The 23,193-nt window shown below is 45.8% G+C and overlaps 1 protein-coding gene across 1 annotated transcript in view; it reads right to left on the bottom strand.

The window, feature by feature from the left end:
• The window catches only part of CHST13 (carbohydrate sulfotransferase 13), a 75,009-nt gene extending 54,158 nt beyond the window's left edge, over nt 1-20,851 (bottom strand). Inside the window, exon 1 of the mRNA XM_039546073.1 lies at nt 20,580-20,851. Within this exon, the coding sequence (XP_039402007.1) occupies nt 20,580-20,673 (94 nt within the window). The 5' untranslated portion in view covers nt 20,674-20,851. The remainder of the gene's footprint in view (nt 1-20,579) is intronic.
• Nucleotides 20,852-23,193: the final 2,342 nt, after the last annotated feature.

The raw sequence follows: 23,193 nt of genomic DNA, 5'->3' as shown, positions 1-23,193 counted from the left end.
TTGGCACTCTCACTGAAGGACTGTCTGGATATGTGGACTCTCTACTCAGACCCTATGCCACCAGCACTCCCAGCTATCTCCGTGACACCACTGATTTCCTGAGGAAACTACAATGCATTGGTGACCTTCCAGAAAACACCATCCTAGCCACCATGGATGTAGAACCTCTCTACACAAACATCCCACACACAGATGGAATACAAGCTGTCAGGAACAGTATCCCTGATGATGCCACAGCACAACTGGTTGCTGAGCTCTGTGCCTTTATCCTCACACACAACTATTTCAAATTTGATGACAATATATATCTCCAGATCAGTGGCATCGCTATGGGCACCCGCATGGCCCCACAATATGCCAATATTTTTATGGCCGACCTGGAACAACGCTTCCTCAGCTCCCATCCACTCACGCCCCTTCTCTACTTATGCTACATTGATGACATCTTCATCATCTGGACCCATGGGAAGGAGACTCTGGAAAAATTCCACCAAGATTTCAACAGCTTCCACCCCACCATCAACCTCAGCCTGGACCAATCTACACGGGAGGTCCACTTTCTAGACACCACGGTGCAAATAAGTGATGGTCACATTAACACCACCCTATACCGAAAACCTACCAACCGCTATGCCTACCTTCGTGCCCAGGATGGAAGCTGGAGGCATACCACAAGATCCATTGTCTACAGCCAAGCACTGAGGTACAACCACATCTGCTCTAACCCCTCAGACAGAGACCAACATCTACAAAATCTCCACCAAGCATTCTCAAAACTACAGTACCCGCACGAGGAAATAAGGAAACAGATCAACAGAGCAAGACGTGTTCCCACTGCCTCCTACTGCAAGACAAACCCAAGAAAGAAACCAACAGGACTCCACTGGCCATCACATACAGTCCCCAGCTAAAACCCCTCCAACGCATCATCAGGGATCTACAACCCATCCTGGACAATGATCCCACACTTTCACAGGCCTTGGGTGGCAGGCCAGTCCTCGCCCACAGACAACCTGAAGCATATTCTCACCAGTAACTGCACACCGCACCATAGTAACTCTAGCTCAGGAACCAATCCATGCAACAAACCTCGATGCCAACTCTGCCCACATATCTACACCAGCGACACCATCACAGGACCTAACCAGATCAGCCACACCATCACTGGTTCATTCACCTGTGTAATATACGCCATCATATGCCAGCAATGCCCCTCTGCTATGTACATCGGCCAAACTGGACAGTCTCTAAGGAAAAGGATAAATGGACACAAATCAGATATTAGGAATGGCAATATACAAAAACCTGTAGGAGAACACTTCAACCTCCCTGGCCACACAATAGCAGATCTTAAGGTGGCCATCCTACAGCAAAAAAACTTTAGGACCAGACTTCAAAGAGAAACTGCTGAGCTTCAGTTCATCTGCAAATTTGACAGCATCAGCTCAGGATTAAACAAAGACTGTGAATGGCTTGCCAACTACAGAACCAGTTTCTCCTCCCTTGGTTTTCACACCTCTACTGCTAGAACAGGGCCTCATCCTCCCTGATTGAACTAACCTCGTTATCTCTAGCTTGCTTCTTGCTTGCATATATATACCTGCCCCTGGAAATTTCCACTAGTTGCATCCAAAGAAGTGGGTATTCACCCACGAAAGCTCATGCTGCAAAACGTCTGTTAGTCTATAAGGTGCCACAGGACCCTTTGCTGAATTTTCATAACATCAACCATAGTCCCTAAATAGTTCAGTCAGATCCCCCAAATTGTCACACCCTTCAACCTCCCTGAAGTCCAAGGGAGATAAGTATGTTCAGTACCTCCCAAAGCCAGGAGTGATCGTAGGCAAAATACATCAGGCCAGGGACGGCCCTAAGAATTGCGCCGCCCCACGGCTCCAGTGGACCTCCTGCAGACGTGCCTGCGGGAGGTCCACCGGAGCCGCCTGCTGCCCTCCCAGCGACAGGCAGAGCGCCCCCCGTGGCACGCGCTTGGGTCTGGAGCCGGCCCTGGATCAGGCCCTAGTCTTCAAAGATGCTACTACCATGCATAGTTGCTTACTACCATAAATAAACCCATTAGCTTCTATAGGACTCCACCTAGCAAGTACTAAGCTTGGGAGCAGGTATGTGCAAGACTGGATCCTTAATCTTTTTGTGCCTCTGTTTTCTCATCTGCACCGGGGCATACTATGCAGGTGTCACTGCTACCCATGGAGAGGTGTTCACAATTTCATGCACTTCAGCTGCTGATTTAGAAGAAAGGACAATGAGCATGGGGGAAAGGGGTGTTATTGAAAATCTGCTGAGCACTAATTAGTTCAAGCTAATTTCCTGAATCCCTGCCTCGCAGGAAGTCCACCTTGACACAGGGCCTAGACAAAGAAACACCCACCATGAACAGTTCCAAATAAATATCATCTTTGATCCTAATGTCAGTGTCACCGGCAATCATCAAACAGGGAAGCCAAGTATCATCTGGTCAGAGACCAGAGCAGGATCATGTTTCATACTTGTAGTGGGGCTGCAAATCCAGGCAGTTTGCAGAGCGTCGAGAGAGAGAGAAAAAACTCACTTGGAGCTGCCTGCAAGGGACAGGCACGGAGACAAGGGAACGCAGCAATCCCTTTCAGACCCGATGAGCCAAAGTCCCTCTGCAAGAGCAGAATTAGGAAAGAGCCCAGGAAGCATCCAGAAGATGCAAGCAAATTTGTCAGGTGGCACCATTCACAAAGTGAGGAACAAACCACAACAGCCAGCGCCTGCATCTCTGTCACTTAGCATTTTACAGGCCCTTTGCACTAGTGTAAATGACCGTAGAAATAACTGCAACCACATCAAACCAGTAACATTTCACACGTGCTTTGCACTCACTTTGCCCTGGAGCAGGTGACAACACAAGGGATAGGACAATGGAGATTCAGACCTTCAGAGGAGGAGGAGGAGGAGGAGGATCTTTAGATTTTTAATTCTACCAAACTATTTATCCTGGTCTGTCCAGGGAAAAGAATTCTGGCATAAAAGAACAAGGAATGTGTGAAAGCACCTTAGTGTGGAATGTGTGTATGATTGGGATGGATACAGGACTAAGATCCTGGCTAAGAATACACAGATTGTAAGGAGTCTGTGAATATCAGGTCCCATCAGTATGAGTGTACCAACCATTTTAATATGTCATATCAGCCCCAAACCGTTGAACACAATTTGCATTTCCAAGCGCAGTCAGAACACAGAGTAACTAATGTTGCCCCTTTTTAACCAGAGCAGCTTGTCAAAATTCAGCACCCTGGGGATGTCCCAGTTGGGAGTAAAAAACTGATGATGGAGATGGAGTCTGGTATCATCTTTGATGAAGCCTTCTTTATTTACAGATTTATTTGGGCATAAGCTTTTGTGGGTAAAAAACACTTCTTCAGATGCCTGGAGTGAAAATTACAGATACAGGCATAAATATACTACATACGAAGAGAAGGGAGTTTCCTTACAAGTGGAGAACCAATGTTGACAAGGCCAATTCAATCAGGTAACTCCCTTCTCTTCATGTGTCAGTACATTTATGCCTGCATCTGTAATTTTCACTCCATGCATCTGAAGAAGTGGGTTTTTTACCCACAAAAGTTTATGCCCAAATAAATCTGTTAGTCTTTAAGGTGGCACCGGACTCCTCGTTGTTTTTGTGGATACAAGCTAACACGGCTACCCCTCTGAATCTCAGAGAGGTCTGTGATGGATGCAGTCTCCAGTATCTCTCAGCATATCATCATTTATGCATGTGAGCACAACACCGGAACCTGTTGTTGGCAGCGTGGTTTTCGGTGGTTTCAAAGGTAGCTTGAGGAAGCAGCTACGCGAAGCACAAAACAGCTAACATAGCGAGCGATCTCCAAGCTCACTGTGTGCTACAGCACAGCGTTGCTAGGTACAGAAAAGCATCTCCAGGACATGCCAAAAGGCCTTGCGCGAAGCTAAATTAAACAGGTGCAGTGAAACTAAAAAATAGCAGCACGGGGGAGTGATTAAAAGGTGGAGCGCTACGTCTTCAGTGGGGATCTGTCAAACTGATGAGTCAAAGAGATACAACAGAGATGGATCAGCTAGTAAGAAAGAGAGAGGCTAGTCCAGATCATCAGAGCAGAAGACAGCAAAGTTCTTGCACTGAGAGGCGACACTGTCTGAAAAGGCTGGTATTAGGGGAGGGGTGGGAGCAGTAGGGGAGCGGAGAGAGACACACACACAAGGGAGCAGACAGCTGGAAACTAGAACGGTTTTAAAAAATATGCAGGAAGAAGGCACTTTTTTAATCTTAGATTTGACCTGAGCCGGGGAACCACTGTAGCTATGTCAAGATGTGGGTGTTGTGGTCGTGCTTTTTTGCACGGATAAGGTGGCGGCAGTAGCATATCCCAGGTCAGCAATAAATGCAGTGGTAAAAGCCATCAGAAAAGAACCTTTCTTCTTGTTCAAGACAAATTAACCATATCAAATGCCAAAGCACTGGAGAGCTATAGGACAGGGATCGGCAACCTTTGGCCCTCGGCCCGCGCCACTTCCCGCAGCCCCCACTGGCCTGGAGCGGCGAACCGCGGCCAGTGGGAGCCGCGATCGACCGAATCTGCGCACGCGGCAGGTAAACAAACTGGCCTGGCCCACCAGGGTGCTTACCCTGGCAGGCCACGTGCCAAAGGTTGCCAATCCCTGCTATAGGAAATACAAGTGGCTTCTCGGCCAATGACGGGCAGTCAATGCCACACTTCAGGAACTGCCTTTATGGCTTAGGCTGTCAGTAGTTTTCCTACATAAACAAAACTCCCAAAGGTTTCATGTACACATTCTAGGGCCTCCTGTAACAAGCCTGTGGGCCACAAACAGGAGACACCAACGAGTCTCCGACATCAGTTCTTTAAGCTCCACATACACAGGCCTTCATCCTTTGAGCTAAGACAAATCTCTGTTCCTTATAGTAACCATTAAGGGTTTTTTATCCTCAGTGAAATCCCAGTAACGAGAGGGCAACAGAGCTGCATAACGTGAGCAGGGCCGGCATTCTAGTCAACGGAGGGTAAGCAAGGCAACTCTTCAGCGCATAGAACCAAGTTCGGAATTCGGCAGATCTTAGACTTATTCCAAGTGTCAGTTGGCCAGCAAGCCTTCAAAATGCCCGAGTTGTAAATGAGTGCCAGGGCAGGGTGAGCACAGAAAAGCCTTAATCTCCCCCAAACCCTACACCAAAGCACAGGTCTAAAAGCCACGGCCAACAGAACCTGTGGCAAGAGCACTGGTGGAGTGAAAAACTACAATATTTGCAACGCTAAGAAAGAAATGGTGACATAAAGCTGAGGGTTCACTCTGGTCAACCTACTGGTCAGCAAGTACAAAGACATACCCTGTATCTCAGGCTGTGGTTCTGTCAGTCTGCACTAGCCTAGGAGAGCTGGGCTGCTGAAGTATGTAAACTGGAGCCCTTCGAGAAAAAGGCAAGTTGCTGGTGATTCACTAGAGCGACAATGCTCCAGCACACTGCTAGATGGTGCTGTGCTTCTGGAGCTTCCAGTCTGCAGAGGAGCACAAAACAGAGGCCCCTCTCGTTTGTGGTCACTCTGGGGTAGAGGTGTCAACCTCAGCGTATTGACTAAACTCCACTTTGGATAATCACATACTGTCAGTCAGAACTCCCATTGCCGGCATGCAGTATTCTTTAGCACTTCCTCTCCTCAACTGCTCGGTAGGGAAGAAGGAACTGTTCTAATGGCTGCTGCTCCCTAGCCCAGAAGTGGCTGCATTCCAGAGGTAGATTATACGAGTTGAGCTGCTTTATGTAAAGTCTGTAAATACCTCAATGCTTGCAAAAGGGGCCGCTTCACTCATTAAGTTATGATCATATTCATACCAACTCTTAATAGTGGTCTCCAAGGAACAGGAGATTCAGCACATGTCATTTATGACACCAGTGAACTGAAGTTTTGATTCAGGGGTTTCTGCACAGAGTCCTTCTTTCATCAAACACCTTTAGATGTGGCCCTGACTCTTCTCAGACGTGCTAGACAACCTCCTCATTGCATTCGGCTATCTTCCCAAAATCATATAAAGGTTGCATTAGCTTTGTTCCCTAGGTTGTTAATAATTATTTTAGAGCAATGCATCAACATTATTCCACAGCCTGGTAGATTTTCAATAAATCACAGGGAAGATGAGCTCAGCTGACCAATGGCCACCCAGGACTTCCAATAGCTCCCAACAGAAAGGCTCTCAGCTCTCTCGCATACCTGCCTAACCTCAGACTTTAGGCCAAGACTGACGTTTTGGCTGCATGGAGGGGCTTTCATTGGAGGCTACAGGATCACTACCAAGAAAGTGATATTAGACAGAAGACAGAGAATCCAGGCAGGCCATAAAGGAGACAATGCTAGATGTCTTGATTTCCACCACTGGCCTTCTTCCCCTAGAGCACAACATAGGCTATTGTCCCCATTAGAAATAGATTTGATGGGTATTTGCTCTTTCAAATGGCACAGAGAAAACTGGGCAGGCAAGAATCAAATGTGGTCCATTTTAGGCACCTACGTGGCGTACCCCCAAGGACTTCGGTGAAAGCAGGTATTTAGGAGGAGGTGAAGAAACAACAAGAATCCTCAACAGGCTTGCCGTGGGATCGTCTCCAGCCTAGCGAGAGTTCTACACAGAGTGTTCCACAAGCAGAGCCGACAGGGCATGCACAAACCAGCCAATATAAAGAATGGAGGTGAGAGAAGTAAACAGCTTAAAGCCCTGCAACTTTCCCAAGATGCTCTCTCCCAAGAGGCAGCGGGGAGATTTACTGTCAAAGAGTTAGCTGTACTTATACATGGGAACTTGGAAATAGGCGGGGGGGGGGGAGGAAACATTGCAGAATGGAGGGGAAAATACATCAGTATCAAGTTATCCTAACTAAACATGGGATCAAACCAAAGCCTCTGATCCAGACAGGTATCTGGACCTCAGTTTCATAGCAATATACTCGCTAAAGATAACAGATTATGATGCCCACAGTCAGCCTCCCTTTCCAGGGTGGGATCACGTGCTAGAGGCTAGATCAGAGGTTTGGGAGTCAAGAACCCTGGGTTTTATTTCCAGCTGACTCCAAACCCTCTCCTGTACCCACTGAAGTCAATGGCAATGATTTCAATGCAAGTGGACTTGGCCTTGATTCTGAAAAGTGTTGAATGCCCTCAACTCCTAAGGAAGTCAGTGGGAAATAAATTGGGCAAATCCCTCCATGCCTTGTGGAGATACTTCCCTATCTGCAGGGTCATTGCAACAATTAACATTGGTATCATTCCTCCATCAAAAGGCCCTGTCCAAAATAAGTTAAATTATTATTACTGGATAGTTTCTGGTTCTGTGACATAGTACAGCAAACTGAAACCAAGGTTCACCTCTCCAGGGTGAGCTGCAAATGAGAGACACTGGTTAAGGGACCCTCCACGCACCATATAAATGTATTATTAAGCTGTGATATAGCAAATAAGAAGTTATAGACTCTCCCTTTCCATGCACAAGAGCACATTACCTGTGCTCTGTGTTGCCAACCTTTGCACTGCCAAGTGCAACTTATTTTGGACAGGGCCTTTTGATGGAGGAATGATGCCAATGTTAATTGTTACAATGACCCTGCAGATAGGGAAGTATCTCCACAAGGCATGGAGGGATTTGCCCAATTTATTGCCAATCTCCTGCAGCCCTGTCTGTGCCAATTCTCATGCCTCCTGGGTTAAATGTGAGTATTGTACCCATCCAGAGTAGACTGTAAGATCCTTAGGAGAGGGACCACATCACAGAGTGTGCATATCACTTTGCAAACACAGGAAGGAGCAGCAGAAGTAATAAAATGAATCTGGCACTAAACTGCATTTTCATAGAATCATAGGGTTGGAAGGGACCTCAGGAGGTCATCTAGTCCAACCTGCTGCTCAAAGCAGGACCAATCCCCAGATAGATTTTTTGCCCCAGTTCCCCAAATGGCCCCCTCAAGGATTGAACTCACAACCCTGGGTTTAGCAGGCCAATGCTCAAACCACTGAGCTATCCCTCCCTCCTTTTAAAGAGAATTTTTTCACATCTACAAGTGTGCGCGCCCCCAACTTGCACACACAACTGTTGATACACGTTTGCAGGCTGGGGCTGCAAATCTCAATTCACACGTGCATCCAGGGTTGGGTACACACAAAATCTCTCCCATTCGTGTGCCATGACTATTATTGTGCACACAACCCAAACCAATTTTGTGTATCAGCCCTTTCTATGTGCAAACCATGGCAACTGCATGCACAAATCACACCAATAACTGTTTGCCTATATTATCTGAAAATCTGGTCTAATATTTTATTTTAATTTTTTAAAAATTCCAACAGCAAAAAAAATGTCAGCCCTGCCTTGCTGTGTGTTTAAAATGCACAAGCTGATGGCTGTCAGGGGACAACTAAAGACAGCTATTGTAATTCACAACATGTGGCATCTTTTGCATGCTATGAATGAAAGAGTTGGACACCAGACAAAGTTCAAGGGCCCAGTTTTTCCTGCCTTGCTTGGTATGTAGTCACCTACACCTGGGCAAAATGAGAGGCTAACCCTGCCATTCTGATCTGTAAGAATTTCTCACCCACTTTCCACCGGTGAATACACTTACACAGGGTGCATAGCACGGGCGAATCAGGCTGCGGATGCAGATCTGAATTTCAGCTCTGGGCTTGTCTAGACTAAGGAACAAATAACACACGACAGATGTGTAGCCCTGTTGCTCAATGCAGTACCGGAAGGCACTCGGAATATGCCTACGCTGCAATAAAAAACCCACAGCAGCAAGGCTGAGAACCTGGGTAACTGCTCGGGCTGAAAGCCTAAGTAACTGCTTGGGCTGGAACCTGGGTTCCAAGAACCTCCCCCCTCACCAAGTTACAGAGCCCAGGCTCCAGCCCAAGCCTGAAACAGCTACACTGCTATTTTTTGCCCTGTAGCAAAGGCCCCGTGTGAGCCTGCGACAGTTGCCCCAGACTCTCTCTGGTGGGTCTTTTATTGCAGTGTAGACAGAACCTCAGATACTACAGTGACGGGCACAGTATAAGAACTTCTATAGAATAGAAATTTGCACTGATGTAACTGCATTGCTATAGATACACTGGTGCAAATCCCAAATATAGACACTGCACCAGTGACTTACCCCTGCATTTGGGTAAGTATGTTGGTGCAAGCCCGGTCCTACCCTGCTGCAGCACATCTAAACAGCATAGCTCTGACCATGCTTCACAAGGACCCATATTTGGTGGTGGTTCACAGCTGATTTGGGACGATCTCTAACTGCAGATGTTCAGTGAGACCTACCATCGGACTGGCTGATGGTCTGTAAGTGCATTTTAGTGAGAGGAATATGAGCATCTGTCCAGATGTTTAATAAACAGTCAAGCAAATAAAAGCCACCATTATAAACAGTTTGATAACAAGTTCTGGGGAGCGTTGTGCTTGCAGTGGGATTAAAACAAGAGTTGTAATGCTTAAAATATTCATGACAAATAGCAGCCAGGTAAGACCATTCAATCACATGATAAATTCCAGCTCCCATAACAGGTTCTGGGACTTCCTTCAGGGGAATTCTCCAAGCAGCAGCTGACGGAAAAGTAGTTTTAGTAATTTGGTTTTACAAATGAGACTCAGATTATTTGTCCATCAGGAGAGTATTCAGTTGCCAGCTTCAGACTGGCTGGCAGGACTGTGTTCTGGACAGGTGCATGGTTCTGCCTGAACTGGCCCAGCCTGTTGTCCTCACTGGATTATTCAGAAGCTCTTCCAAAAGCTGTGTTCAGCGCTGCCCCTGCTTGGGGTGTATTTCAGAGTCTGTCTGGTCTATGTCATATTAAAGTGATGCGGGGGGAGGGGGCGCACGAAGCTCACCTTTCTCTGCAGGGAGGGTGGCTTGAAAATTTTCCATCACACCTGGTTTTTGACAGAAAACTGGTTGTTTTACTAAATGAAACTTTTCACTAGAGTCTCTGCCTGCTGCAGAAAATGTTGACTTTTCATCGAAAAACCAAAAATAGAAAAAAAATCTTCAGTTTGGGGGGTTTTCTTTCTTATGTCACAAAAATGATTTTTTTCCCTTCTTTTGAATTAAAAAAAATTCAAAAAAATGCTGACATTGAAAAAGTTTCCACTAACAGAACTCCATTTTCCAAGCAGCTCTGCTATTAGGGCCTATCGTCTACTTTGCATGCTAAAAACTCCCACTGACTTCATGAGTGGGATTGACCCTGTCATAGGTTTATTCCCCACTTGGAGCTTTTGGGTTCCAAGATGGGGACCTGCATGGACTCCTCTAAACTAAAATCCTAGTTTAGATCTGGTTCTCGCTGCCACCAGTTACCTTTAAAGTGGATAACACACTGCCTGTTCCCCCAAAACTCTCCCTGGGGAACACAGATTCAATCTCCCTGAATCTCAACACAAAGGGAAACAACCCATTTCCCCCCTCCCCTCTCCTAGTGCTTAGGAGAGATACCTGATTCAAATGCCTTGAATCAACCAAAGAGGGATTCACTTTTCCCCCCTCCCCTTCCCTTGAAAATCCAAACAAGGGAAGAAATCAATCAAGTTCTAAAAAAGAAAAGATTTTATTAAAGAAAGAAAGTACACTCTCTCTGTATTACCAGGTTGCAAAAATACAGGGTCTAACTTATAAAAACTGGAGAGACTTCCCCCTCCCACCTCCTCAGAATAATCAAAGTAACAGCCAACAGGAATAAAGAATTCCTTCAGCAAACACACAATTGTAAATACAGAAAGTAACTCAAAAGACTAATCCGCCTTTTTAACTAATACTCACTATACTGGATAGTAGGAAATACTCCAGGAGAACTTGGAGACATGTCTGGCCTCTCTTAGATCCAAAGAGAGCACGAACACTCAAACAAAGAACACAGACAAAGCCTTCCCTCCACAGAGATTTGAAATTATCCTGTCCCTTGATTGGTCCTCTGGTCAGGTGTTCCTCAGGTTGAGCTTGTTAACCCTTTACAGGTAAAAGAGACTTTAACCCTTAACTATCTGTTTATGACAGACCCCATCCTGCTACCAAGACATAAGCAGGAATAACAGAATCAGTGCCCAGATCTGTCCACCAAGAGGGTTCCTTTTCTGTGGTTGAGCTTCCTGCTGTGTGGCTGGTAGGACAGCCATTTTCTCAAGACTCCCCAACTATGTGAAACTCCACAGATCTGAAGGTCATCAGGGACCATTTATGATCACTTAGTCTGGCCTCCGGCAAAGTTTCACTTGTGTTAGAAGTGAAGGCTGGAAATGGTATGCCAGGGAGGGTTCTGCCTTTCTGTTTGTTTAATGTACCTCGCTCATCTGCATAGCCTTGTGGAACATCATCAGATTAAAGACACCCAGTGACAAATTTTCCATACTGGCTCCATAGAGTGGCCAAATGATGACTGATGCCCGGGTGGTATATCGACTGCCAGGCATGGCTCTCCTCACTACAACTCATACCATTTAGCCCAAAGACTACTTCAATCCTTCTGATTTGGGCACATGTCCCAGCTATCAGAGCTGCATTATTACATACATGACAACACCATCCAAAATAGGACTCTCCTACTTTGCTGCCCTGAATAGAGAGCTCTCTCCCCAACCACCTCCACAGCTCCACCCAGGGGTTAAGGTAGATTAGAACAGTGCTTTTTAAGGAGGAGGGAGAGCAGAGTTCCCTCTGCTTTTAGCCAGGGGATGGAAATTTGTGCTCTCCTCACTCTCCCTTACTCTAACCCTTGCCCTCATCAGAAAACAGCTGGGAGAAGGTACTGTGTGACTTGCAGGTCAGTGAATTTGGGCTCTGGCCCATCAATACCAGAAGTGAAACAGTAACAGACCCCTCGCTGGGAATGCCCTGCCTCCAGCCTCCCTCACCATTAGACATGAAGGCTGCTAGCTTGCTGGATCTCCACAAATGCAGTAATAAAATGCATACGTGAGGGATGAGGCTGTTTCAGAGAAACCCAGGGGCCCAACCTGAGTAAAAAGAGTGAACTAGCTAGCAGACATCATTCATGGGATGTAGCCCCACGCAGGGTGCACTGAATGAACCAAACCCTGGGATGAAAAAGGCCTGGACCAATATGGCAAAGTCCTCAGGATCACCATCTTCGGTCTCTTTTCTGCAGATTCAGAATAAACTTCCAGACAAGCGAAGTCTCACTCTTGCCCTCTCTCAAATCTCTTGCAATTATCAGAGACTGTCAGGAAACTGCACAAACCCAGAAGGGACTAGAAAGCATTCCACATGAAAGGACTGGCCCTCGGGAACATATGGACTTCATTACGGATCCATGTTCAAGTGCAGAGCCAGCCAGTGAGTCCACAAGAGTAGGTCACAGATTCTACGTTACATGCCTTCCTTTCAACACAAGCAAATGCAAGCGGTGTGTGAGAATTGGCATTCCAGACAGTGCTGTCTAATGCCTCTGCTGACATACTGAACTATTGTTTTAATAGTTCACTGGTATATTGCCTCTTACAGATCGGTTAGTGCCTCTCGGATTTTGTACAGCAGAAAACCAGAACATGAGCTGAAAAAAACTCACGCAGCTCATCTGTAACAAAAGCAAATGGATAAAAGCCCTGGAGGGTCCCTTATATTTTCACACCAGTGCCTGTCATGTTGCACAAACCAGAGGGAAGTCAGGGAGCACTGTTATCTGGCAGATTTGGAATTGGGTCCGTCAGCTGCTAACAAGCTCTGATCAAGCAAGCCCTCTGTGCACAATTGGCTCCAATGGGACTTCCAAGCACAGAGAGTTTGCAGGACCAGGTTCAATACACAGGTGAGTAGCCAACCAGGGAAGAGAAGGCACAGCATGCATCTTTTGATGCTACTTGGGATTTTACTTGCATTCATTTGCTAGTGGATAGCAAAGACAAGAAAAGTTCAGCACTGCATTTTTTTTTAAAACAGAAGACAATGATGCAACCCCGAGTGGACATTTGGGGTAACTACAACACAATGGTTTGAGTAGCATTGGGTCGTTATGATGTATTCATTTCCCTGAATTATTATAATTAAAAACTAGGACGGAAACTCAGATCTTATTGAAGGCAATGGGAGTTTTACCATTATTTCAACAGCATCAGGATTTTACCCTAAATCTTGGAATGAAAAATAAACTTTTAAAAAAAAATTAGCAGGGATATCTCTTGTTTCTTCATCTCTGTACAATAAGATCAGGAGTTGCTGAGTTCTGCAAAAAGCAATTAGAAATACCCCTGGCAAATGTAGGTGAGTACTGCTCATTATTAATAAAATAAATAATAATATCGGGAGGAGGGGTAAGAAAACAGTCCTTTATTTTTGAAATACAACATTGGCAACCCTAGTCTAGTGGTTTGAGCAGACTGGGAAGGGGAGGGGATTGGGAGTGGGACCCATAAATCCTATTCTTAGCTCTGCTAAGGCCCCACTCCTGTAAATACTTACACACATGCTTAACTTTAAGTACGAATAGCCCCATCTAAACCTAATCCAGGTGTAGTTGCAGATTTTGGGCCCAACTCCGTGTGGTCTTGGACAAGTCACTTAACAGCTCTGTGCCTCAATTTCCCCCCAGCTGCAAGACTGGTGTAATAATATTTACTTATGTCACAGGGATGATGTAAAATATTATGTAAATAATCATCATGAAGCACTTTGAGCACCTCACCTGAAAAGCACTGGGGAAGAGCACAGTATTAATTTGTCATCGAGAAATTTTTAAAAATATGAATTAAAACATTTTTCCCCACTCCCGCAGTCTTAGTGGCCAGGCCTGCAGTAGGGAATTTTAGGGGGGAAATTCCCACTGGTGCTACCACTAGTACAGCTAAACTGCTGGGCATTTTCCCACTGGGGACAAATCCAGAGTTGACTATGACAGCTCACTCTGGTCAAGATTTTCAAAAGTTACTCCCAATTTTGGGTGCCCAACTTGAGACACCTTAAAATGGCCTGGTTTTCCGAGGGCAGCTGCTCAGTACTCTTTAAAAATTAGCCCCCTTTAAGGCACCTCAAGTTGGGGACCCAAAAATAGCTGCCCCCAACATCACTAGTCACCGTTGAAAATCTGGGCTTGAGTGACCTAGCGAGTGTACTGTCCCTTAGAGCCACTTTGCTCAAAGGAGATTGTGGGTTTATTAACTATGTACAAGGTAGGGGTGGGCCTGAACCAAATCTCCCCCGGATCCAAACTCTCCTGAATTTTGGGATCCTCCACATCGAGATCCAAATTTGGTGGCTTGGGCTGATATCTCACACAGTGTAAACGCCACACTCACAAGGAGTCACAGCTGGTGTGAACAGCACTGGGAATTAGTTCCTAAGTCACACACCTCCCATGCCTTGAAAGCAGAAAACAAAAACTGAGCTCTTCTGTGATGAAAACACAACAGGTATGAGCAGGAAATAGGTTCATCTTATAGCTCCTGTGTCTTGATGAATCACTCAAATGAATGGCTGTTCCATAGGATTTCAATATTTTCCAGAATGGAATTCCTCTCCAGCCTCTTTTCCCACAAAATCTGCTTCCCATCAAGCTAGGATGCCCCTTACAGTTGGTAATATAGGAAGGGAAAAGTGGTTGCATCTCCCTGACACTGAGCTGGAGTGGGGATCGTGATCAACTCTACCACACCGGGACTGCTTCTGCAGGCCTAACATGAGTAAAAAGTAGCAAAAAAACCCACCACAGCTGGGGCCAGGTGAATGCAGGGAGCAAGACAGGGCCCTTTTTCATGGGCACCTTTCAGAACAGAAGCTTTAAAGGAATGTCAGCTACCCTGCAAGTTGCACTTTCCCTTTCTTTTCTTAGGCATTATTTCACAACCAGCTGTAAATGTTTATGGCCTATACAGTGTCAGAGTGTGTGACACATCACGCCCCCTTCTGCCATTCCTTTCATTAACATTCAGGTCATTAGGAGATGCAATTGTGAATGCAATTCAAGGCTTTATAGGAAATGCAGTACCTAGGACACCAGACATAGAACTTAGGCCTTGGCTACACTTGCAAATTTGCAGCGCTGCAGCAGGGTGTGAAAACACACCCTCTCCAGCGCTGCAAATTGCGGCGCTGCAAAGCGCCAGTATGGTCAAAGCCCCAGCGGTGGGAGCACGGCTCCCAGCGCTGTACGTTATTCCCTACAGGGAGGTGGAGTACGGACAGCGCTGGGAGAGCTCTCTCCCAGCGCTGGCGCTTTGACTACACTTAGCGCTTCAAAGCGCTGCCACGGCAGCGCTTTGAAGTGCAAGTGTAGCCATAGCTTTAGTTGCTATTCTAGTGGAAAGAAATAGCTTTCACTGAGCTTGCTGGGTACCAAAAAAAGTCATGAGCTATATGCTGGTGTGCACGGGCAGTAAAAGTCCTAGTAAGGTCAGCAGGACCTGTGCGCATGGATCAAGGGTGGTATAAGGCCCTGGTGTTGGTCCTCAAAGGCATCTTTGGGGGTTCAACAACTCACACCAACAGCTGGACTGAAAAGAACGCTAGAAAATGCAGGATCCTCTGCAGCTTTGGGTACTAAAAGGGCTGATCTAGGACAGAAAGACATAACAAGAACCAATGGCAAATTCAAATTAGAAATAAGTCCCCAATTTTGCAACAGCAAGGGAGATTAACCACGGGAACAAACTCCCAAGGGAAGCGGTGGATTCTCTACCTCTGGACTGGATCAAGATTGGCTGCCTTTCTAGAAGAATGGTTTCATCAGACAAAGGTATTGGTCTCAATACGAGGGAAAGTGGCTGAAGTTTAGTGGCCTGTGATATACAGGAGCTCGGAATAGATGCTAACACTCCCTTCTGGCATTAAATGCTAGGACCGTATGAATTTCAGCACTTTGAATACATTAGCTGAAGCAAACCCCAATCCTGCAAGGCACCAAGCACCCTGAACCACCACTGGAGTCTAGTAAACACGTGTGCAAGAGTCAAATGCACAGAGGAAAATCCTGACTGTTTTGCAGCCAGAGGGGGTTGGTAGTAGCTACATATGCATTTCACTACGACTCCATAGCCCAGTGGGCCTTCACCACTCGACAGACACCAAAGGCAGAAATGGAAATGCCTTATGCACAAGGTGCCTGCTGGTTTCTCCACTCACTTATACCAGTGTAACCCCATTGGCTTGAATGGAGCTATTCCTGATTTACAACAGTTGGGGGAGAATCAGGCCCCACAAAGTCATGTGTCCCTTACAAAGCTTTCTTCAGAGACTTGTCTCTTTTACATAGGAAATATTCAAATTCATGTGGGATGGAGCGGCCATTTGTTTAACCACTTTGGAGACTGCAGATGTCTCACAAAATCTAAAACATTCCTCAGTGTGGAAAATGCCAACACAGTGAAGGTTAATGCAAATTGCAAACCCATAGATTCCTCTGCAGGACTGTTTGATCAGCTGGTCTCTCTCCTCCCCTGGTTTTACTGAAGTTTCAGTCCTCACAGAGACAGAGGCCACCACAATGCACCGTGCACTCCCCGTTTCTTCCTCTGTTCAAGCAGCCCCAGCTCTCTGTACTGCATTAAATGGCCCGGTATAGCCTAGTATTCCCCTCCTCCCATGTCCCCAAATTTCCCACTGGTGGTAGCAATGGCTGGAGTTTCAGTGTACACAAGGTGCCTGCAGCCACCAGCCGTTCAGCACTGTGTCCTTTAGACTTGCTCTGAGTGGAGTTAAATAGCACAATGGTAAAAACCCAAGCACCCGCTGGAGCCTACTCCACACTAGCACTCCCACTGTTGCTATCACCGGGGAAGCTGCAGTAGGGTTAGCTCTGATGGGAAATGTTGGGTGGACAAAGCTCATGGGGACACAGCCAATGAGGCACAAGCTCAGCAAAAGCTGGAGGAGAAAAATAGAGGATCAGATTCTGACGTTGGTTATACCAGGGTCAATCCAAGACCTCACTGGACAGACACCAACGTAACTAAGATCAGAATCTAGCTCAGAGAGTGCGATAGATTCCCACACTAAACATTTATTTAAAGATGTTTTACAAAGAGTTACGTCTGCAGTTTTGTAATTCTGGCTAATGACAAACGAGTTACCAAGTTTAATATCGGATGCATCCTCTCCCCATGACAAAGACTAAGGTCCAGATCCTGCCCTCTGTCAGACATGTAAATCTGGAGTGGCTCCGCTGAAGTCAGTGAGTTATGCTGGCTTTACACTGATGTAACTGCAAGTAGGATTCGGCCATACAAGCCTGATTCTGCTTCCACTGAGGATAACAGGGATTTTGCCTTTGACTTCGACAGAAACAAGTTTGATCCCTGTATCCTGCACTAGCAAGGGGGATGGATTGTGGTCAAAGGCCTTGTCTACAGGGAAACTGGAAATGAAATAATCAAATCAATGGTAATGCAGCAGGACAGACAAAAAAGCAAATACAATACAGTACTGTGTTAAACATAAGCTATGAAAAAAATAAAAGGGAAAGCAGCATTTTTCTTCTGCATAGTAAAGTTTCAAAGCTGTGGTAAAGTTCAGTTGTAAAACTTTTGAAAGACCCATAATGTTTTGTTCAGAGTTAGGAACATTTCAGAGTTATGAACAACCTCTATTCCCAAGGTGTTGGTAAATCTGAGGTTCTATATATTTTAGTATAAGTCTGTGCGTCACACTCTGACTTTGAAATAAGAGGGCCCTATTTCAATATGACTTGTTATTTCAGGGCAAGCTGCTCCACACAGAGGCATATTTAAAGGTGGGAATTTTATTGATTTATTTCTCTTCCATGCAGATCAAGCCCTTTAAGGGCTTGTCTACACCATTAAGATGATCGTTTGTCTCCCTCAGTCTCTCACAATTTTAAGACTTGATTCCGGCTCAAATGATGGTATAATCAATATGTGCCTTTAGCACTGATCGATCAGTTACAATTTACACACTTTAGGTTTCATGTGAAATACCATCTGAAGAACCCAGCTTCGCAACAATGGGAAAAGCAGTTGATTGCTCCAAGGGGATTTGTGGGACTACTTCTTGCTCTGCAATGCTTTTGTTTACTAAGAAACACACTTCCACTTTTTTTTTTTCTCTTGTGTGTATGATATCTCTCTGTCTGTGTGTGTTCCATTTCCATCATCCGAAGAAGTGAGCTGCAGCTCATGAAAGCTCATGCTAAAATAAATTTGTTAGTCTTTAAGGTGCCACAAGTACTCCTGTTCTTTTTACAACTTAAAAAGAGCCATTTAAAAAAAAAAGCCACTCATCACACTTGTCTGAAACTCTTTACCTACTATTGCTACAAATAACACCTAAAATCTAGGTGATAAATCTCAATTTTATCTCAACTAAGAGAAAACGGTATTTTTCAGCCTGTTTGCTTTCTCCATTTGACAGCACTCACTCTACATAGGGAAAGGGAGCTGCAAAACCACAAGAACTGAGGAAGGACATGGAGGGGCAGCTGTAATACTGGAAACTACCCTTAAATCTCATGATTTTAGATGACGCATGTGTCCCTGTGATTCATTCAATAGTCAGGAGCGACGACCATTTATACCAGCTGAGGATTTGCCCCTAAATCTTTACCTGCAAAGAAATCTCATTTTATATGAAATATGCTCATCTAGGAGGCCTCTCAAAAATGATACTTTTTTCTGAATTAAGGGCATGTTCCTTGCACTGAGGGTACTTAATTTCCAACAAACTCAACAGGAGGCACTCAGCACCTCACCGGCATGGGTTCCAGATATGTAATTTAATTATCTCATTCCAATGCAGCTGTAGTGATTCTGTCACTGAGTTTGATTGCCTGAACCAGCAAGTGCTTTTGCTCATGTTTAACTTTAACCCTGTGAGCAATCCCGTTCAGATCAATACTGGAACTACTCATAGGATTAAAAGTTAAGCATGTGCATAAATGTCTACAGGATCAGGGCCCATGAAGGCATCCTATTTTAAAGCTACAGTAAAATCATGTAACAGACCAGATTCAGATTCTCCTCTCAATTACACCAGTTCAATTCCAGTGAAATTAATATGAAATTTGGCCCTCTCTCTGTTGGATGAATAGATACTTAACGGATCCATTGCAGCATTTTTCTACTGAATGTTCCAAATATCAAAAACATACCGCAGATATTAGTTTTAAAATATACTTTAATAGAAAACTGAATGCAGTTTTCTAGGACTGCACAGCTCATTTAGTAAACTTCTAAAAATAAGCATAACAAACACACACAAATCTTAATAAATTTTCAAATCAGACATTATTTGGCTAACAAGTTCTGTATTTTTATTTTCAAGAAAAAAGAGTATTAAAGTGATGGAATAACTACTATAAAATGGAAATTACATCTCATTTAGTCCAAAGTGGTAAAAATCTACTAACTTCTTTCCAAGTATTTTGAATTTGAGGATATAACTTTAAAAGCACCATTGATTAATCTCTGCTGTTATCAGAAGACATCCGTGTATTGTTAAACTATGGGAATTACCTAATATCATCCCTCTGGAAATAGGAAGCAATTCCTTTTTCAAGAAAAGAGCAGAAAGCAGGCAGCGAAACTTTTCATCCTTTTAGTATAACACTGTTTATTTTCTAGTTCTGCTGGTATAGAATCTTCTCCCCAAGCACAAGGTATTACTGACAGCAGACATTAAAGATATTCCTTTCCATAGTGGGACACAATTTAACTGGGTTTTTTTGATGCACTTCAATGGGTCTAGGTGTGATATATGACACCTGTCTGAGACCTGTTCCATTCTTTCACCTTTGTTAGTCTGTATCACAGCATTAAAGACATTTTAATTCAAATATCGAGTGCAGATTTTAGATTGGTGTGTTCCTTGGCTTCATCAAAACTACTCTACTACAGGCAACCATCTGGGGACAGATCCAAAAAAAGTTTGTTTGTTTTAAAATGGACATTTGAATATGTGAAATTCATATATAACAACACTCATTGCATTTTACTTCCCCTTACAAACAAGATACAAAGTGAAGGTAAATTATTTCAGCTGAAAAATACATAAACGCCAAGTGTATTCGCCAGGGAGTTTTCATTGATTCAGCATAAGCAGGACTTTTTGCTAAGCTGGCGTTTGCTAACTGCACATACCGTCTCTATACGTCTGCCCCTCGGCACACAACGAAGTGCATAAACCTAACTGCACCTAGCTGAACGCCTGAACCAAAGGGCTCGGTTCCGATTTCAGAGCCAGCCAGTACTTTCGCTCATCTCGAGGGAGTTGCTCGGGATTTAGGGTCCCGCTCTCCTTGAAGTCGGGGGAGTCTCTCCATTGATTTCAGCGAGAGTCGGATCAGCCCGTTTACGGCTGTAACCCCCACAGCTGCCTATGGCCCCAGCGGTCTCGGAGCCGGGCACTTTGCTCCCTTTAATACGCCGATGCCTCTTGGCAACAGAGCAGCTGAAACTTGGGCAAACTCAGCCCCGCGCCCGCCCCGTTGCCGGGCACGGGTCCGATCGCCCCCGGGCGGGGGGAAGCGGGGCCGCCCGCCCGCAGGAGCGGCAGTGCGGGAGAGCGGGCAGGCTGGGGTCGGTGCCCGGTCACTCACCTGGGTTCAGGCTGCTCTGGAAGTAGAAAATGACCAGGAGGAAAGAGCCCAGACAAGTGGCCAGGACCATGCGCTGCACCCGGCTTTTCCTCATGCTGGCGCCGGGCAAAGCCCGCGGGCGGGGTCCCCTCGGGGCAGCGGGCGGGCAGCGAGCTGCTCTGGCTGCCGCGGCTGCAGCAGGGCATGGCCCGGCCCGGGGTGCGCTGGAACCCGCGCCCCGCCTGCCTCTCCGCAGCGGCCGCCGCTGCTGCCCCGGGGCAAAGGGAACCGCGCTCCCCACACACCCACCGGGCTCTACTAACCCGCCCGCAGCGGGGGGGGGGCGCGCACACCTGGGAAAGCCCCGCTCCCGGCAAGCCCCCTTCCCGCCCCCTTCCCACCAGCCGCGTTCAGCAAAGGCCCGGCCCGCCGCCGGGGGTTTCCCAGCCCGGGAGGCGCGCTCGCCCGGCTCGGTTAGGGGGGCGGCTGGCAGCGCCTCCCCCCCGCGCGCTGCATGGACCCGTCCGGCTGAGTTACGGACCCGCCCGCTCTCGCGCCTGGGTCCCGAAGTTGCAGGGCTGGGACTGGCCGCGCTCCAGCTGGAGGCTCTGCGGGGGAAGCGGCGCGTGGAAGGGACAGGACCCGACCCCCCCGCCTGACTCTGTGCAGTGATCGCCCCGGCCGGGGCGGGGGGTGAATCTGGCCCCACGTGTGTTTTGTTCAGAAAGATCCGTTTGCAGTTCCCAGCGCGGGGTCCTGGCGCAGACCTCAGCTCGCTGTCCACTTTTGGAGGCGGTTCAGCGATTCATGCAGCTTACTCAGAAATCTCACCCGGTTGCCGGGCTTGTCTCACTGCGTTATACAACTCCAGCAGCCCGGCCAAACGCCCCCTGGGCTTGCCTACAGCACCCAGTGCAATGGGCCCCGAATCTCAGTTGGCGCCTAAAAGTGCCATTGTAACACAAATAACAATCAGACAATTGAAGGCTGGTCAGTGTTACCTACTAGTCACCTGGGAGTGGAAACAAGGCTGTAGTTTCTGAGCTGCAAACCGATGCGGAGGAAAGTCCTGATCAACCTCCAGCACCTTCCCTCCCCCCACCCCAAATTGCTATTGTCATTAAATCACAGTTGTTTCCAATAACATTACACATTTAAACCATTCCCCCCGCCCCTATATATGGGCCTAAAATACCCGGGGGCAAAGAACTACGAATAATTCCAGCGACTTAAAAGTTTTCTAATTGCATTCCTCAACTTGTGAAATACCCATAAGAAGGGACATACTGCATCAGACCAAAGGTCCCTCTAGCCCAGTATCCTGTCTTTTGATAGTGGCCAATGCCAGGCACCCCAGAGGGAATGAACAGAACAGGTAATCCTCAGGTGATCCATCCCCTGTTGCCCACAAGCAATACCTGGCTTTCAGATTTTGTGTCTTCATATTTTCTAGTTTAAGGCTGGCCTTATGGAAATATCCTGTAGAATTTAACACAGAATGAGACTCTTTTCTGTGGAGTCACTAAATCAACCTATGGAGTTCTATAGAAAAGACATAATTCTCTATTAAATTCTGTAAGTTTTTAGAAAAATGTCTATAATAATCTATTGCTTTCATCTGTATTAAATAAGAGGGGAATACACAGAGAACTTTTTCCTTTCTCCCTTTCCTTAAGATTTCTGATCAAAGTAATATTACAAACAGGGCTATATGCAGTGATGTTGTAGCCTTGTCACTACCAGGATATTAGAGACAAGGTGAGTGAGGTAATATCTTTTATTGGACCAACTTCTGCTGGTGAGAGAGAGAAGCTTTTGAGCTTACACAGAGCTCAAAAGCTTGTCTCTCTCACCAACAGAAGTTGGTCCAATAAATGATATTACCTCACCCATACTGTCTCTCTAAACATGGATACCAAAATCACCACTAAGTTTGGTGAATTTAAGTTCTGCCCTTTGGGCCCATCTGTGGTAATTGTAATTCATGACATTTCAGCATGACACAAAAATACTCCCCAGGCAGAAAAAAGAAAAGGTTTTTTTGTTTGTTTGTTTTTTAAAGTATCATTGCAGTGTTTGTTTTCCAAACGGCAGGGAATCATTTTATTTTCATTTTGGCTTGAAATAAGTTGCTGGTGATTCTTTCCAAACAGGGGGCAAATGAGAACAAATTAAAGAGTGAAAGGCTTAGAATAATTTATTTTTCTGTTGGAAGCATGAAAAACAGCAGTTGAGCAGGCATTTGTTAGGAGTAATAATAGATGATTTCGGTACCAGGCAAACTGGTTGAAACTATAGTAAAGAACAAAATTGTCAGACACGTAGATGAACATTATTTGTTGGGGAAGAGTCAACATGGTTTTAGTAGAGGGAAATCATGCCTCACCAATCTACTAGAATTCTTTGAGGGGGTCAACAAGCATGTGGACAAAGGGGATACAGTGCATATAGTGTACTTAGATTTTCAGAAAGATTTTGACAAGGTCCCTCACCAAAGGCTCTAAAGCAAAGTAAGCTGTCATGGGATAAGAGGGAAGGTCCTCTCATGGATTGGTAACAGGCTAAAGGATAGGAAACAAAGGGTAGGAATAAATGGTCAGTTTTCAGAATGGAGAGAAATAAATAGTGGTGTTCC

This window comes from Mauremys reevesii, linkage group 7 (assembly GCF_016161935.1).
Source record: "Mauremys reevesii isolate NIE-2019 linkage group 7, ASM1616193v1, whole genome shotgun sequence".
NCBI classification, from domain to species: domain Eukaryota; kingdom Metazoa; phylum Chordata; order Testudines; family Geoemydidae; genus Mauremys; species Mauremys reevesii.
This window is presented reverse-complemented; position numbering and strand designations above follow the sequence as displayed.